Source organism: Silene latifolia, chromosome 3 (assembly GCF_048544455.1).
Source record: "Silene latifolia isolate original U9 population chromosome 3, ASM4854445v1, whole genome shotgun sequence".
Classification (NCBI taxonomy): domain Eukaryota; kingdom Viridiplantae; phylum Streptophyta; class Magnoliopsida; order Caryophyllales; family Caryophyllaceae; genus Silene; species Silene latifolia.
The window spans coordinates 149,492,734-149,512,165 of record NC_133528.1 but is presented as its reverse complement, the minus strand read 5'-3'; the positions used below and the strand labels follow the sequence as shown (position 1 = coordinate 149,512,165).

Sequence of the window (19,432 nt, the reverse complement as noted above, 5' to 3'; positions counted from 1 at the left end):
ACAAAGGCTTCCATGGAGGTTTTGAGGTGAAGGGAAGGGAAAGAGGCGGCTGAAGGATAGGAGGAAAGTGGCGAAAGTGATTTGCGGATTTAACAAAACGCGATATAAAACCCCCGCTGAAAACCAGGCACTCGATCGAGTACCCAACCTACTCGATCGAGTGGCCCCCTACTCGATCGAGTGCCCTAGCTACTCGATCGAGTAGCCTCTACTCTATCGAGTACCACTCTTAACACGCAGCTCAAACGGGTTTTGGCACCCTTTTCTAAGATTACTCCCGTTCCCGAGGACAGTCAATGATGGTCAAAGGGTCCTAAAAGGGCGGGTATTACAAGCAGGACACGGCTGGGAACTGCTGGAGGGAAAACTGTTTGGATAATCTTCGGAAAAAAATATTGCAAGTAGCAGGACACGGCTGGGAACTGCTGGAGGGAAAATCTGCTTAGGTAGATGTTAATCCTCACGTCTTGAGAGAGACAGTACGTCCGCTTACTCTCGTTGGAGACATAATTGGGAACTATTCTTCTTGTCATGAGAGGGAAAGTACATCCGCTTACTCTCGCTTGAAACATAATGAAGGTGTGTCGAATTTTTGTAAATAGGTAAATGCTCGTTGCGACAAGTGAAAACGGGTCTTGGAAGGAATAAACAGTCTGCTGCTGGCTTGGAAATGCGGGCCGGAATGAAAGAAAATCGTCGAACGGACCAAAAGAGTAAAATAGCATCGGGGAAGAGGCGCACCAAAGATGGGCCCACAAATAACGAACTTATAACGAATTTTTGAAAATCCGCATGGAGGGAACAAAAGGGAAGAGGCGCAGCAAGAGCTGCGGCTCTTGGAAGAGGCGCAGCGCCTGCTGCGTCTATTCCCCAATTTGGCTTTCCTGCGTAAAAACGCGAAATCAGAGGGATTGTATTCATTTGCATTCGAAACACAAATCACTCATTTCTCTCTCAAATCTTCACCATTTCCGCTGAGGTTTGATTCAAAAGCTTGCTTTAAACATGACTAATCGAGTTATGTGTCTTAATCTTGCATTAATCATCTACATTGGTTGAATTTTGAGCCGCGAAATTTAGGGTTTTCGACCCTTTTGATCGAAAATTTGGGGCTTTTCCCCCAAATGGATTTGCCTTGTCAAATTGATATTAGAAATGGATAGTAGGTAATGTTAGGAACATAACCATGTGTTTGTTTCGAATTTTCATCAAGTTTTGAGCCTTTGAGTGAAATTTTGAGACGGTTTTACAGCTAAACCCTAAACTGCTTCGAAAATAGCCTTAGGATTGCCCATTTATGATGAAATTTGATATTTGGGATCCCTGGGTGATGGGTAAACTTTCTACCATCTCGGAATTTTGGTTTGTGACAGCTTTTTCAGGACACCTTTCTAGGGCATAATCGCCATTACAACGAAATGCTGCCGAAATTTCGACTCGAATCCGGAACTAGGCTTCGAATTGGACTTGACTTGACCCAATTTATCACATGAGTGATCGGGTTTATGGGAATATGGCCAAGGATGGCAAGGGAAGAGCGATTTCAGGGCTTTAGAAGGCTCGAAAACTCCTTAACAAGGGCTCGTCGTCATATGACGCGGCCTGAATTTGCTTTAACGTTGCAGGTGATGAGGCTTCTACTTCCGGAAGAGCTCCCATGGAGATAGACGCCGCTACTGTCGAGGAGGCTTTAGAGCAGGCCTTCACCGCTGCGGTGATGGCTGCTGAGTTTCACGAGGAGGAGGCCGTCGAGGAGGAGGAGATCCCGAGACGGGCCAACGTCGGGCGAGGAGGTCGTCGGTGAGGGAGCTTACGCGTGGGCCGAGACACAGGAGAGCAGACACCTGGTGTGGGCTGCAGAGGGTCACCTGTCCTACAGGACGGTGAAGAGTTTGATAAATAGGAATTCACTACTCACTACTCATCCCCTATTCATCCTTTTGTCCAAATTTCTTTCAAATTTCTTTCAAAACTAAAGATAGCTTTGTTTCAAATCATAATAGGAGGCCGGAACATCGGTCGTTCTCGGGTTACACGACAAATGATGGAGCACTACGAGCGGTTGTCGGCGGAGGAGAGGGCCATGATCGAGCGTGGAGCGTTCGGTCCTTTGGTTCAGGTCTGGAGGGATATCGTGAAGAGGAAGTTGCGGGCTAACCTTAGCCTGGTCCGCGCTTTCTTGGACCGATTCCGGGATACGACTTCCACGTTTCACCTGCCTTTTGGTGAGGTGGGAGTTACTTTGGAGGATTACGGCATGATTTCTGGTCTGCCGTGCGGGACCGAGGAGGTGGTGTGGTCGGAGACTGCCATGAGGGTAGACTTGGCCGAGGCGAGGAGGTTGATCGGCTGGAACTTGTCGCCGAAGGCTGTTGCAGTGTCGTTTTTGTTACCCAGTTCTTACGTTCGAGACGACTTTGCGGGGAAGACCCCGGCGCTGGTGACGATTGACGGGAGGGAGACGGCTCCTCCTACCCGTCATGCCGTGAGCGGAGGGCTCGTCGTGGGCTTTGGTGGTTCCTGTCTTCGATTTACCTCGGGGACAAGGGCGAGAGGCATCGACGAAGCTTCTTCCCTTCCTTTCGACCGAGTTCCCTAGGGCGTTGGGACCGGGTCATCACGCTTTTGGTTTGCGGTCCTCATCCGCTTCATGAGGGCCATGGTTCGTCCGGAGTTGATGGAGAAGGGGACTTCTCCAGGTGCTGTTGGACCTGGACTACTGTTGGAGGTATGAACCTTCCTTTAGACCAAAGTAAATTCCTTTCTTTATCAAATCATGAAGGATCGTCATTGATTATTTTGCTTTACAGGCGTGGGTGTACTCCTACTTCCCGAGTCTCGCGCCCAAGAGGACGGAGCCGCTGGAGAAGGCCTATCCTGTGGTGAGGGATTGGGTGATGTGCCGGACGAAGAGCAAGCGTTCTTCTCACAACGTCTACCGGCGGGACGTGAACGCTCTTCAGCTGAGCAGCATGAGTATCTCATTTGTATTCATTTATACTTCTTATACTTTGCCTTTAATTGATCATAGGAATGATCTTTGCCTTATATTGTCATAGTGGGTGCCCAGACCTTGGGCGGAGTACGCTGGAGCGTCTCCTTTCGTCGCTGAGGTCCTTCGACCTACGAGCCCGAGCCGACTGCTATTGAGGACGTCGATGGGTCCTGTGTGGTACTTGGGCGAGCGTTTGGCTCGTCAGTGCTCTCGGGACGCGTTGACGGTTCCCGTCGATCCTCCGAGGACGATGTTTAGGGAGCCTTCTGAGGCTGAGAGAGAGGCGGACTTGGCTGGTGCCAGTGGCGACGACCTTCTTCTTCCTGGCGAGGACTACTCGGCGTTCCTATACGGGAGGTTGGCGTACTGGCCAGTAGTGGTGAGCATTTTTACTTTTCTTGATTTGATTTTGAGAATTACGACGAAAGATCATCGATTAATGAGAGCTTTTTTGTCTTTGTAGGAGGTCGAGGCGGCGTGCATCGAGCCCCCAGTATACCCCGAGACCCTCGAGTACACTGACGCGACCGGGAGGACGACGATCTCCGAGCTGCGTGACTTTGACGTAGCTGTGACGGATGCTGGCCTAGACGACTGGCAGCATCTGATTCGGAGGGTGAGCCTCTAGCTTGTATAACTTTCGTGTAGGAACACATTTGATTGAGCTTGTTCAATTTGCTGAGAATTTCTTTTGAAAATGCAGGTCGCGCCGTCCCGGTTCGTGGCACTATGGAGGGTGGCCAACCGGCTACGAGCTACTGCCATCGAGGCACTCGTCGGTGGTCGAGGTCGTGAGGTATGAACCTTACACCTATTTCTCTTTTTGATTTTTGATTTTTCTATTTTCAATTTTGCTTGAATCGATTGACATGGGCCAATTTATTGCTGTTTACAGGGTGACCGCGAGCTGGAGCGAGAGTTGACCCAGTCTCGGGAGGATACAGCTCACGTGTTGAGGGAGATCGAGGTTCGGGACGCCGAGATCGCTGCTCTTGTGGCGAGAGTTGCGGAGTTGGAGGGCGCACAGCAGTAGTTTTGTGTAGTTTTGTAGACTTGTACATTTGGACATTTGATTTTGAACATTTTTGGTCTTTGTTTGGGGCGCAAGCCCCCAGTTTGCTTGTACATTTGCTTTGTTTGGCGTATATACGACGGCCTGAGTGCCTTTGCTGCTGGATTGTGTTGCTTGTATCTGCAGTTAGTTATGAACAGTTTGGTAGATAACGGTTTACGCCGTCATCTTCTTAAAATTTACATAGAAATCACGCAAAACATACATTTTTATATACATATGGCCTTAATTAGCGCAAAATGAGACTCAAAAGAACACAAAAAATGCAAAAATTTTGCCGGAAATGACCGGACGGTAGGGAGGGTTACCCCCAAAAAAAAGAAAAAGATAAATCTATAAGTTAGAAAATGTAGAAGTGAAATGCTGAAATTCGTTAAAAATGAATGAAAATTATTTCCTAAAAAAAAAAAAAAAGAAAATGAAAATTATTTCCTAAAAAAGAAATGAATTAAGTGTGATGAAATGGCGAAGGTGTCGACGTCGCCTCGAAATGCGTGCCCGCGAATCTAGGAATCCTTGGGTCTTTATTGAGTTTGAAACTCATTAAGGTTGTAAAACCGTTCTTGGATGCTTGCCTTGACTATTGGGACCCGAATTATCATGTTTTCGCGTTCCCAGGAGGTGATATTTGCCCATTTCCTGAAGAAATTGCTGCTATTGGTGGGTGGGACCCCGAACATTTACCTGCCATTCCTTCCACTTCACAAGGGTATAAGAGCAAATTTAGAGACACCTTGGGTGACCCGGACTTGAGGTGGATCGTCTAGTTACCCCGAAAGGCGTGAGAATGTTGGATTTTGTGGACCGATTCATCAACAGGGCCGACCCTACTGTTTCTCATGTTGCTAGGAGGAGGGCATTTGGCTTTTGCTTGTTGCATGTGTATGTCTTCCAAGGGCATGTTGATGAAGACTTGAGAGGTGATCCCCGTCTTTTGGGCCTTATTGAGCAAATGGAGCTGCGCAGGAGCCCAGCTTGCTTATGCTTAGGAGAGATTATTTTGGGCTTGGATAATAGGAAATCCAACCGCGATCTGCCGTTCTTGGGGAGTCCCGTCATTTTGCAGGTAAAAGACACTTTTTTTTTCTTTTTTCGTTTTCGTTTTTTTTTTTTTTTTTTTTTTTTTTTTTGTTCGTTGTCTAATACCTGCTTTTGGTAGGTTTGGCTTATGGAACGGCTCCGATTGATCGAGCCCCCAGTTCATGCACTTTCCTATCATTCCCGTTCGATTGCGATGAGGACGCGGTTATACATGGTGGACTTCACTCGGGTCTGTGATTATTGGAAGAATAAGCTGAAGAGTGATGATGGCCCGTTGATCAGGTGGGTCGTACCGTGGTGGCACCTCAAGTCTGTCACTGGAGTGTCTTCTTTGGATCCCACTAGGTCCGTGCGCATTCCTGGGTTGGAGTTTATGGTATGCATCTTCCCGGAAAGATTGATGAGGCAAGTTGGGCTGAAACGGACGATCCCGAGGCTTGACACCGTCCCTTGATCGCTATGGTGCTTACTACCGAGAGCCGAAGGGAGTGGGCTATTAAATGGGCCCAAAGAAACATGTGGTTCTTGAACTTCTCCGCCAATGCTTTGTGGGTGTCGGATTCTTATCTGAGGTGGAGAAAGGCTACGACTCCGGAAGAGCGCAAGAGACTGAGGAAACGCGAGCCTGTTGACTACAAGGTGCGCGAGGGAGAGAAAGAGAAGGAGAAGCATCTGACAGAGGGAGAAGAAGAAGCCGGGTTTCAAGTCATTCATCCTTCGAAGAAATCAAAGACTACTCCTGTCGCAGAGATGGTGGTTGGTAAGAATGGAAGAGTCAGGCCTCGAGAAAGACCGTTGGTGATTAGGTCTGAAGTGGTGCAAGAGCGCCCAGCTCGAGGTCGTGACAAGAAATATGACAAGAATGACAAGGGCAAGGGGGAAGATGGAGGAATAGCCCGAGTCTTTATTTATTATTTGATTATTATTATTATTTGTTGTTGTAATAAAAAGGAGGGATTTTTAGAATCCTAGCCTATTCTATTTTTATTATGTAACGTACTATTATTATTTAAGAAACGAATGAAATAAAAGGTTAAATGGTTATGAAACCGTTGGGATTTTCTACTTATTATTCTTGTCGAATTTCAAATGCAATGCAAATGTCCTTCTATTTACATTTTAGATATAATGGGTTGAATCCTGTGAAGGATTGCCTACGTATTCACTTGAAAAGCGAAATCAAACCCTTGCGCGTAGTTCGAGTAAATGTAAAAGAATAATTGTTCTAAGCAAGAGCTTGTAATGAACATAGAAAATAAGCATGAGCTTTTGCTTACTCTGGAGGTGCGAATTTAGTTTATTTGATGATATGAGGATGACAAACTTGTCAAAAGGCAAGAGCACAGTGACATTTAGCTTATTTCAGCTGGGCCAGGGGCCGTTTATTTAGTGCCACAAGAGCGACACGTGGGTTTACGCGAGGCGCGTTTTTTGTTCCTATTCTAGGCATAGTATCGCTTCAGTTGGTCAAGGTTTGTGGGGTTTGAAAACTCGTTCCCATCTAGGTCCGTGATTCTAACCGCACCCCCTGGGAGTATGGATTTGACTAGAAATGGTCCGGCCCAATTAGGTTTGAATTTTCTCCTTGGGTCGACAGGTAAAAGAGCTCTAACCGATTTGAGTACTAAGTCTCCTTCTTTGATGTTTCTTGGCCTAACCCTTTTGTTGAAAGCTCGTTTAATACGTGCTTGATATGTTTGGACATTATGTAAGGCGCGTAGCCTACGTTCATCCAGGAGGATGAGTTCTTCATATCTATCCCTCTTCCAGTCGGCCTCCGGGATCTGACTTTCTAGTAGAATACGCAGGGATGGTATTTCTAGCTCGACTGGTTGTACGGCTTCCATGCCGTAGGTCAAATAGAAAGGAGTAGCCCCGGTGGATGTCCTGACAGATGTACGATACCCCCCATAAAGCAAAGGGTATCTTGCTTGGCCAATCTCTATAGTTGTCAATCATTTTCTTGAGAATTGTGACAACATTTTTGTTTGCCACCTCTACCACGCCGTTAGTCTGTGGTCTATAGGGCGAAGAGTGGTGATGCTTAATCTTGTATTTGGCTAGCAATTGCTCGGTTTCAGCTTGGAAGTGTGACCCATTATCGCTAATGATCTCATGTGGGCAACCATATCGACAGATGATGTTGTTTTGTATAAACTTTGCCACATTTTTAGCCGTAAGACCAGTGTAGGAAGCCGCTTCTACCCATTTGGTAAAATAGTCGATTGCCACTAGAATGAAACAGTGACCTTCTGTTCCGGCTGGGGTTATCTTTCCGATTATGTCAATTCCCCATGCAGAAAATGGCCAAGGAGATGTCATTGTGTAGAGCAACGAGGGAGGGACATGTTGTAAATTCCCGAAGATTTGACAATTGTGGCAATGTCTTACGTATTTGATGCAATCGGATTCCATTGTGGTCCAATAATATCCCAGACGTGTGATTTTCTTTGCCATCATAGGCCCACTCATGTGAGGACCGCATTCTCCGTCGTGGACTTCTTCCATCACCTTTCGTGCCTGTGAATGATCAAGGCAACGTAGTACTACACCAAGAGGTGTTCTTTTGTATAATTCTCCTTGCATGAGAATGTATTGGGAAGCTAATAGGCGTATAGCACGTTGTCCCCTCTTGTCCATATCCGGTGGATAGGTACCATTGAGCATGAAATTCAGGATCGCTTGGAACCAGGGCTCCTGTGCGATTTCCTCTTCATCGGTGATTTGGTGGACATAAGCCGGCTCTGACCGTCGTTCGATACACAAAGGCATTTCCATCATGTGATCCGGCATATTTATCAAAGATGCAAGTTTTGCAAGAGCGTCTGCAAATTGATTTTCCTCCCGAGGTAGGTGTAGGTAGGTTACGTGATCAAAGAATTGAGCGACTTGGTCTATCCTAGCCTGATAGGGTGCGAGGCTTTCGCTTCGGATTTTCCAAGATCCTGTAACTTGGTTGATGATCAGTGATGAATCCCCATGTACTCGGAGGTTTTTAATGCCTAAGCTTACTGCCGCTTGTAGTCCAATGAGACAAGCTTCATATTCTGCAGCGTTGTTTGTCACCTCGAAGTCGAGTTTGACAGCAATTGGTGTATGCTCACCTTCAGGAGAAATGAGCAACACCCCTATTCCGAATCCTCTTAAGTTTGACGCTCCATCAAAGTATAGATCCCAGGAGTCTACATCAGTTTGAAGTATATCCTCGTCGGGAAATGACCAAGTATCTATGGTTTGTGCGTCGTTGATAGGATTTTCTGCGAAGAATTCGGCGACGGCGCGACCTTTTATAACTTTCAGTGGCACATATTTAAGGTCGAATTCTCGAGAGCATCGAGTCCATCTTGCCGGCGTCCGTTGAGGACGGGTTTCTCGAAGAGGTATTTGACTGGATCCATTTTGGAGTATATCTTGACGGAGTAGCTAAGCATGTAGTGACGTAGCTTCTTCGTTACCCACACAAGAGCGAGGCATGTCTTTTCGAGTTGTGAGTATTTGCACTCGTACTCCAAGAACTTCTTGCTAAGGTAGTAGATAGCTCTTTCTTCACTTCCTACGGTTTGAGCTAGCATGGCACCCATGGCGGTTTCAGTTACTATGAGATATAAACCAAGAGGTTGATCTCGTTGTGGCGGCATGAGCACTGGTGGTTTAGCCAATATCTCCTTGATTCGGTCAAACGCCTTTTGGCAATCATCATCCCACATGGTGTGGTCTGTTTTCCTGAGTTTCTTGAAGATAGGCTCACAAATCATCGTAAGTTTCGATATGAATCGACTTATGTACTGTACTTTTCCCAGGAATCCTATGACTTCTTTTTCTGTTTGAGGTTGTGGCATTTCGATCAGAGCTTTGATTTTGGAAGGATCTATTTCTATACCCCGTTGGCTAACCACGTATCCTAAGAGTTTGCCGGATGTTACCCCAAATGTGCATTTCTGAGGATTGAGCCTCATGTTGTACTTTCGTAGCCTTGCGAAGAACTTGCGAAGGTTCGCAATATGTCCCTCTCTTTCCTTATATTTGACGATCATGTCATCTACGTATACCTCAACTTCTTTGTACATCATGTCATGTAGGAGTGTAGTTGCGGTGCGTTGGTATGTAGCTCCGGCGTTGATCAATCCGAACGGCATTACTGTATAGCAATAGGTTCCCCATTGGGTGACGAATGCGGTCTTATGCATATCTTCCATGGCCATCTTGATTTGGTTATAACCCGCATATCCATCCATGAAAGATAGTAATGCGTGGTCTGCAGTATTGTCCACTAATATGTCAATGTCAGGTAGAGGAAAGTCATCTTTCGGACTTGCTTTGTTCAAGTCCCTAAAGTCGACGCAAACACGGATTCTCCCATCCTTTTTGGGCACGGGTACTATGTTAGCTACCCAGTCAGAATACTCGGAAACTTTGATGAACCCGGCTTTGAATTGCTTGTCAACTTCTTCCTTAATCTTTAGAGCCCACTCTGTTCTCATTCGTCGAAGCTTCTGTTTCACAGGTTTGAAACCTGGCTTAATCGGAATCCTATGTTCGGCAATATCCCTGTCGATTCCTGGCATGTCTTTGTAGGACCAAGCGAAAATGTCTTTGAATTCATTTAGGAGGTCTATGAAATCGGCCCTTTCGGTAGAGCTCAAGGTAGTCCCTATCCTAAGTTCTTTGGGTTCTAGTTTGGTTCCTACGTTGATGGGTTCGGTGTCCTCTATTACTGGTCCCCCTTCCCCTTCCTGTAATATTTCTTTGGCTACGTAGGGAGGTATTTCGATTGAGTCTGGGTCTTGGTCATCCTCAGTATCATCGTAAACAGAATTGCACTCAAGATAACACAAAGAGTAAGCAGAACCTGATTTATTCATATTAAGATTTGAGTAAAGTTGAAACAAAGAAGCCAACCGATCCATGGTCGGTGGCGGCAAAGGGACAGATGGTTGGGGCATTTCCCGAACTACTACTCGAGGCTAAGCTAGGAGAAATGAAGGGAGTGGGGATGACAACAGGAGTAGACTCTCTAATGACTTCTCTAGACTCCGACTCTGACTCCGACTCCGACTCGAACTCATCGTCTTCTGGTTCTCCTTTAAACATCTCTCCTTCTCCAGTGGTGAGCTTGAAGAGTCTTCCTTGATTGTTGGTCCATTTGATCGATTTTCTCCATCCTTTCTGCTGCTTCGCGTCGGTTTCTGTGATCAACGCGGTGGGGTTGAAGCGATCGTCTTGAAGTATCATAGTAATGATCTCATCCTGCGCGGCCCTAACGAATCGATCTTCTCCAAACAATAGGCTAACAGCTTGTTCGTCTAAGCAAGGTGTTTGACGGGTTTTGACGGTAGGAACCGTTTCTGGAGGGATGAAGTAGCAATCGTGAAAGATCTCGATTCCGGCTAACTTCCTCTCAAGATAATGCCAAGGTTCGGGAAATCCGTGAAAGAGTTCTGAACTTCCTTCTTGAACAAAGTATCCATTTAAGGTAGGGAGATATGGCCTCATTTGGATTCCTACGTGCTTGCGGTTTTGGACTTGGGCAAGCATTTCGAGAACTTCCTCTTTTGTAGGTTTGTATCCTAGTCCAAGTGGTATCCTCGTTGAGTTGCCTTCCTTGTAGGGCGAGAAGGTATTCTTCCGAATAGGGTTCAAAGGCATTCCAGGGAAGTATCCCTGGGATTTGAGTATGTGGTTGACCACCAAGTTGGAGTAGGGATTGTAGTATAAGGGTGCCAATTCGCTTTCTATGACACTTACACTTTGGAAGCCCCCAAGTTCGTATACGGGATCCGCAAGGACTTGATTGTTTGATTGCTTCTCGATTATTGCCTTGATGGGTGACGAAGTGATCGTCACTACTTTGCCATTTAGTGGGATTTTGATCTTTTGATGAAGGGTGGATGTTACCGCTTTGGAAGCGTGAATCCAAGGCCTTCCCAGAAGTATGTTGAATGAAGCTTCGATGTCCACTGTTTGGAAGTTAACCTTTCGTTCGATTGGTCCCGTGGCTATGGTTAGGTTAGCGAGTCCTACCACTTTTCGTCGTGTACCGTCATATGCACGTACACCTTGATTGGTGGGAGTCCAATCCGACTCTTTCATGCCTAGCTTGTATGCCGTTTTGAGGGGTATGACGTTGACCGCGGAGCCATCATCCACCAAGGTCATTGGCACATTCTTCTTTAGGCAAATGACAGTGATGTACAGAGCAAGGTTGTGACTAGCGCCAAAAGCTGGCAAGTCTTCGTCCGAGAAAGTAATAGGATTACTTAGCTTAGGTGATTCTTGGAAGACCAAGTTGACTACATCTTCAGGAGTGGAGTTATGTGCTACGTTTAGCTTGGCCAAGGCTTGCAGTAAAGCTTGGCGATGTGGGAATGAGCTTGCTACTAGTTGCCAGACTGAAAAATCAGCCTTTGTTTTCTGTAATTGCTTGAGCAAATGATCAGTGGGGTCATCTTCGTTGTCATTTGGTGTGATGACGTTGGTTGGACCGTTTTGAGTAGTGCTTTGATATGGGCGACCCGAACGAGTTAGGTGGTCCACATCTTGGTCTTCACCATTTTGGACTATTTCTTTGACTAAAGAGTTTTCAATGAGATATTCGTCCTCATCATCATCGGCCCAAACCCCATTGACTGCAGTTAGTTCCCTCATTTTCATGATATCACCTTCTAGTCGTATGATTTGATCGACTAGTTTATCAACCACGGTGACTACTTCTTGCATAGTGGCATTTTGAGAGAAGATCAATGGTACACGTTCTTTGGGTATTGCGTTGGGATTGCGTAAGGTTGTTACCATGTTTTCTAGTTCCCAAACTTGTCTATCTACACTCCTTGCCCATGTGATGAAGTCGGAAATGGTAGGGGATATAGTAGAGTAGAGCCCTTCTTTCTCAATTGCATGAATTTCATTTTCGATGGGAGAAATGAGGTGTGAGCAATCTAAGGTAGATTCATCACTTGTGATCACTAGAACTCCAAGAGGATTCTGAGTGTTGTTGGGCTTACCTCCCGGTGGTATTGGAAGTCGACCATCTTCAATCATATCTTGAAGCACGTGTTTCAACTTGTAGCATTTTTCTGTGTCGTGCCCTTTGCCCCTATGGTATTCACAGTATGAATTTTCGTCCCAAAACTTGGACTTCCTCTCGGGTTCGGGAGTAGGTCCAATGGGTTGGAGTTTACCTTGCTTCATTAACCTTTTTAGAGCGTTGGAGTAAGTATCCCCAAGGTTTGTGAATTTCCTTGGTGGGGTAGTTTTCTTGGATGGCTCGAGAAGGTTAACTTCATCGGTCTTACTAGTAGAGCCGTATGAACGACTTGTGGACCCTTTATATCCTCGACCTACCGTTTTGGACAAGAGTCCTTTACGGATGTCATCTTCAATTCGTGTCCCCAGTACGGTTAAGTCTTTGAAGGTTTTGATGTTTTGATATCTCAAATGATTGGCATAGATGGGTTTGAGATTATCCACAAACTTTTCCACAAGGGTAGCCTCATCTAGGCGCTCAACTAGTTGAGTGCTAGTCTTCCTCCACCTACTTAGGAAGTCGGTGAATCCTTCTTTGTCATTTTGGGTAAGAACCTCTAGAGTACGCATGTTGACTTGGATCTCGGCATTATCCGCATATTGTTTAGAGAACTCGATTGCGGCATCTTCCCAAGTAGCGACCTTCTTGTGATCTAAAGTGTAGAACCATTGCTTCGGGATGGTGTCAAGAGATGAAGGAAAGATCCTTAAGAACATCTTGGGTTTGATGCCTTTGATAGACATGTAATCCTTGAAGGCGCGGATGTGATTCAAAGGGTTCTCATGCCCCTTGAACTTAGGGATATCCGTCATGTTAAAGTTAGTTGGCAATTTGGAATTGACAGCTTCATACTTGCGATTGTTCTCCCTATAAATGTCATCCCCCTTAAGGTACATCAATTGCTCCTCTAGGTATTGGAGTCTTTTCTCAGCTGCAGTCGTCCCCATGAGAGGATTTTCATCCCTAGATTCATCATCGGAGTTACGTAGCACTTCACTTTCAATGGGAGGCAACCTTCCCTCTACGGCATAGATACGGCCCTCGATGAGCTCGAGGCGGTCATAGGTTTGTTCTTGAGTAGATTGCATTTGGGCTAGCACGGCTAGGATTCGATCATTACTATTCTGGAGTTGGTTGAAGTTCGCTTCATCACTTGATCCGGGCATCTTGGAAACTGGATAAGAGATCGGCGACGAATCAAAACACGATCGACCATTCTATCACACTTGCTAAAAGAGGAAAAGTTTTGACTCGTGAAGTGGGTGTGTGCCACTTGTGTTGAGTGAGCTTTGAAGAAAGACAAGTTTTTTGAAAATGTGTGTCCTAGCCAACTGTAGTGTAGTTGTAGGAGTGGACTCGAAGTGAGGTTTTGAAATGGGTTTGTGGCCCGAATTTTGACACAACAAACGGACAGAGTTTTGACCGGATTTTGCGCTAATTGGAAGCCCTATTTCGAAATTCTTGTTTGAAAAGGGTTTTGATTTTTGAAAATTCGTCATGGTTTTGTTTAGAAATGGTGATCACGTAAGGTTTACACATTTATTATAAGCATTATAACGGGATGCTGAGTGCATTTAGAAGGGTTTTGGTTTAAAGGGTGGGTTGCCATACCGAACCATCAAACCCGAAGTCTGTGGAGAGGCTCGTGCCAAACAAGAGTAAGGCCGATTCCTAGTCCATTTCCTCAAGTAGTGAAGGCCCTTGATACAAACAAGAGTAAGCATCATGGTATGGATGACGTCAATCGCTATCCATCCTTAGGCCCAAATAAGAATTAGGACCGTTTAGACGGGACGATTGGTCGAATGGGTTGGGTTGGGCCTAGGAAGGCCGAATTAAACGGTCTAGGAAGACCGAGTTATGAAAACCGACAATTGTCTTGTACAAACTATTCCCTAACCTTGTTCAAGTTTCATCCTTGGCTACACGTAAGTGTATTTTCCCCAGTAGTCGCCAAACGTGGACAGGAGCCGCCCACGGGGCGCTTGGTGAAAACGAAACAAGCGTTTGCATTTTTGTATGGAGTCGCCACCAATTTTTATGGGAAATTGGAACCGTTCGAATACCTCGTGTCATGTCAAGACACAAAGTAGTGACATGAACACTAAGCAATCGTTACCCTTAGCATTCTATGTCTAGAATGACTCTCGTGGATGCCAATGAACACGGGTGTTCACAGATATCTGGAGTAAGGGGTGAGGGTACGTATTAGGAAGCTCTTTTGATCGAACACCTAATCCCGCCCGCCTCGATAGTGGCCTCTACTAATGATTAGGGAAGTTATTCGTACTCGATATATCGTCGATTGTATGCATGCAATGCAACATCCAAGTTTTAATCCTAGCATGTGAGAATTAATACTAAGTCGGTTGACACGTAATTAGCAAGCAATTAGGTCGAAGTTGGAATTAAGGTTCAATTACATGTGAAAACATACAAATGGCATAAAATACAATGATAGATACAATAAAGGAAATTACAATGATAAAGATTACAATAATTACATTGGATTAGGCGATTTATGTCGAAAATACCTTTAAAACGGATAATTTGAGAAAAGAATAAAAGAACAAAATAAAGAAATAAACGAACAGGAATTAGCGTGATATTACGGATAATAGTTAGTTAATACGTAGTCTAAACAAACTAGGTCAAGGCAGAAACGGAGTTCAGAGACAGAACTTAGCCAGGAACAGGCGCAGCAGAGCTGCGTCTTTTGGAATAGGCGCAGCAGACGCTGCGTCTGTTCCTTTGCTCAGTTCTGGCTGTGAAGCCGTATTTGCAAGCCGTTAATGTTAATTGGTGAATTTAATGATCGATTTAATGTTTTACTCGGATGAAAGTGATTAATAGGTTATTTAACATATGAATGGGTCATAAAAACAATAAAACACGAATGAGACGGATGCAAACGGATTAATTACATGATGAAATAATGATAGAAGTGAAAAATATTAATGAGTCCTACGAATTAAATCAATTAACTACATTAGATGTAATGGATTAATGACGAATATGCGATGAACATGTGAATAAACAGATGTAAACTATATCAAAGACGAATTCCAGAAACCCAATATGAACAAATTGAATCTCTACAACCCGGAATTGAATTTAATGACGAAAACCCGCGAATATTGGATTATTCGGGATTTAAGTCGGATTTGTGGCAAATTAAACATATTAATGATGATGATTATAACATATGTGGAATTATTATGATACCATGATGAAGAATTAACAGACGAAGCAAACAAAAGAAAGAACTTGAACATGAACTACAGAGGACAAACGAAGAAGAAAGGAAGCAGGAACTGCGGCAGCCTCACGAAGAGGCGCAGCAGGAACTGCGCTCCTTCGAAGAGGCGCAGCAGTTGCTGCGTCCTTTCTCGACGGTTATCTACTGGAAATCCGCAAAACAGATTTTAACAAGGGGTTTTAGAAATCGATTTTAACGGTATTTTCGACGTAAACCTTACAATTGATGATACGAAAAGTAAAATACAATAAATAGAAGGAGAATTATACACCCTTAGACTTACATGTTGACGAAACGAGAAGAACTAAGATATCGATTAGTGATGCTCGACGCGAATGCAAAGAAAGTGCCCTCGTAAGAGGAAAACGATTGATTAAATTAAGTTGATTAAGTGTAGTTGGTCAAATTGGTCGGTCATGCAACGGAGAGGCTGGTACCCGGAAAGATCCGAGCTTACGTGGTCGAAAGTTCAAGCACGTAGGCGCCAATAAGTAAGAACAAAGTCTAGAATGCAAAGGGAGAAGAGAAGGGCGGACACTCGCGTGAGAAATATGAGGAACGAAAGCTCCTATTTATACTAATCACGTGAAGGAATTAGGGTTTCGGAGACTCTTTGGAAGTGAATCTCGGAAAGATATGAAAAAAATACGAGAAACATGCGAAAAGGGCACTGGGAAGAGGCGCGGCAGACCACTGCGTCTCTTGGAAGAGGCGCAAAGACTGCTTTGCGTCTGTTCCCGAGAGGTTTCCTCCGCAAGAAGAAAGATTTCCGCGTTTGAGTTATGGTAGGACGGAAATAATTCGATTTCCTTAATATCTTATATGAATATTACGGGATATTATTTGCTAAAAGATAAAATTTGTGAAATATGGAATAGAACTATCCGGAACATTCCAGAACATTCCGACTCGGGATTTAACGGTTATCAGAAAATGGAGACGGTTTTAGGCCCGGACTCCGAATGTACTCTAATTACTGCCAAAACGCAACGACCGTATCGGGACGTAGATGACAACTATGAGGTAGACATTAATATTTGAGCAATCACTTGACGATAATCTTACGAACTGTCACAAATCGTTCCGCGTATCAACATGCGGCCCAATCATCACCGGGTGGTTTGCGGGAGGTGCAGAAACGAGGTATCTACACATATATGAAAAGATAAGAAGAGAAATATAATACTAATAAATTGTAAAGGGTAATGCTACACTAATATTGTAATGCTCGTAACTAATAGTCTAATACGAAGCAAGAACTACTCCAATAAGAAAAAAATAAAAGAACATAATTTTGTAGCAAATAAAAAAACTTAAATTATTTATTTATAAGACAGGCATATTCGTCTTAACTTTAAACGGGTCAAGTATCACACATAAGACAAAAACATAATACATTGAGATTAGTGAAATGTTTGTCTCATCTATGCAAGTGAAGTGTTATTTAACCCGTTTTAATATTTAGACGGATATAAAAAACCTGTTGGCAAACAAAAGCTATCACTCACTAAACACAAATTGATAAATAAAGATAGCAAAACGAAAATAGAGCTCTTCACAGAAATCACAGCCGTCCTCCAACCACCTCTAGTAATGGACAATAAACTCACACCTCCATACCACTTCTTCTATTCTCTTAGCATTTTTATTTTCAAAATTTCTATTAGATTAGCCGAATGATCGTTGCTCGATTGAGCGCTCCTAGTAAGCAATGGTACCTTGATTTTGAACTTGCTCTCCGCTATAGTTTGATAAAATTTGTGTTTGGGTTTTGTGCATCGTGAACAACTAAGGGTGATTGGGGTTATTTATATGGTTTCTACAGGGCAATATTTGAAAATAAATTGGACGAAAATCTCTCATTTATCTCTATCTCTAATCTCTAAAATATGGAAAATAATAACCAAAAATCACGTTTCTATAATTACATCAAATATTTAAGATTTTGTACCCATTTAATTGCTTATAGTTACCTTAAATTTAGGATTTCTCCATGATTTTGCAACTTTCTTGACCAATATGGAAAACAATATCCCATATCCTATATTATATGCTGTCGTTTTGTTATTTTTTGTTATTTTTTTTTTTTTATTTTAAAATCAAAATTCTAGTGTCTCTAATTTACCGCCATGTCAGATTGTGGAAAAAAACTGAGATGTCATGTCAGCTCTATTGGCAATTGCATTAGAGAAGTATATGATGTTCCTAACTAATTTATTTTTTGTCATAGAATATTGCTTCACTCATGGGTGGAGAAAATTAAGGAAAGAGTAGTTATAATTAAGATAATTTAGAAAATTTGAATAAATTAATGACAAATAAGGATTAACATATGGCTAAATAATTATTAACATGTGCTTATTGGTCACATCGTAAAAAGACATTTAAAATAGGGAAGGTGCAACTACACTCACTACACACCTAACTAAGAACGTGTTTTACTCCAATTTAAACCAGAGTTTATTTGGAAAGTAAAATTAGAGAGAAGGGGAAGGGACGTTAGGACGGAAAGAAATAGAAGGTAAGAAAATGGAGAATGGAGGAGAAGAGTTATCCGTCCACTTTAACTGAAACCGAACAAGGTCTAAGAGGCGAAAGACATAAACTTATGGTCCATTTCAAGTGAGGCCATGTGCTCTTCTTTGAGAGAGACTTCTAAATCTACGCTTCCATTTTCTTCACGACCTGGGTGAGCAGTTATCTTCCCATCAGACTTGTTTCCGAGCCCCATGCGGACTACTACCACCTTGCCGAGTCCAAATTCAAGCCCATAAATATCGAACCTCGCTGATCCACCTATCAATACTCCGTTTGGGCCGTGAAAGACGTCTTCTAAATTTGGTTTGCTTGTTGTAATTTCCATAGAAAGTAGTTGTGCAATCGAGTTCAAAGTGCTACGAATGGACTTATCATCTAGGGCTTTTATACCATCATTTAAACGCATTGCAGCCCAATCATAGTCATGGCCCAATAACTCATCCACCTTGCTAATCACCTTAAATAGTGATATGTAATTCCCAAAGTAATTATCGGATAAAGGTGGGTCTAGCCGAGGGCGTGCATTTATAGTCATGCAACAAACCGTTTCTTGGTCTGTTGATAGGTTTCGAGCCCTTGTAATTGCTCTCCAAATAAGCGAAGATAAACCTTGGAACGAAGACACATTCAAGATGGACCCGTTTTTGTTGGCTTGGGCCTTAATCATTGCCATTGATGCAGCTGAAAAGTGGAAGACCCGATCCTGTAACGGGCTAGTCATCCGACGTCTAGTTATGATTTCCTCAAGCCTAAGACGTGGCAACTTAATACATGGACCATGCTCAAACACGGGAACTCGTGAAATCTCTAACAATTTTTCACTTGCATTGTTCGAACAAAATATTTCAGATAACATGTTTAAAAAATGCGTAGAAGACGTACCATCAACAACACAATGATTCGTCGTAAACCCAATGAAAACCCCATCTACAAGTTCCGTGACTTGGATGGCTAACAAAGGCCTAGTGTGACCATCATAATTCAAAATCTCTTCCCCAAATTCGAAGAATTTTTTAACAATAACAGGCACATGGTTCGGTGAAAGAATATCCAATTTCGTAACACCTGGGACAACTACATGTGTTAACCTTGCACCAGGACCTTTATTACAATCGATAAATACGCTACAAGCGTTTTCATCTGTAAAAGTTTCGGTCACTAAGCGACCAGCTAACGGGTAAAAATGGATAAGGGAGATCGAAAGAGATTCTTTTAGGGTATCAATAATATCAAGGATTGTGGAAGAAGTTGATTGATCAAGGGTGTAATTGTAAAGGAGACCTCTTTGTGTTGGATTAAAGCGTAAAGCCTGTATGTCAACAGGGGTTAAATAAATAGGGTTTTTTGATGCTAATACTTCATGCTTTGGCTTTACAAAATACTCTGAGATTAGCTCCATTTTTGTTTTGTTGGTTTAGTTATTTGCTTAAGCAAATATTATGCTTTTGCGGGAAATATATAAGGTACACCTTAATCAATCACTGGGCCAAAATTGCACCTAGA

General features: G+C 43.5%; 1 protein-coding gene across 1 annotated transcript; it reads right to left on the bottom strand.

Annotated features, from left to right (window-relative positions):
* Positions 1 to 17,710: 17,710 nt before the first annotated feature.
* Positions 17,711 to 19,432, bottom strand: LOC141648444 (putative acetyltransferase At3g50280). Its single transcript, XM_074457106.1, has one exon. It carries the CDS (start codon positions 19,326 to 19,328, stop codon positions 17,976 to 17,978), a length of 1,353 nt encoding a protein of 450 aa, XP_074313207.1. The 5' UTR covers positions 19,329 to 19,432; the 3' UTR covers positions 17,711 to 17,975.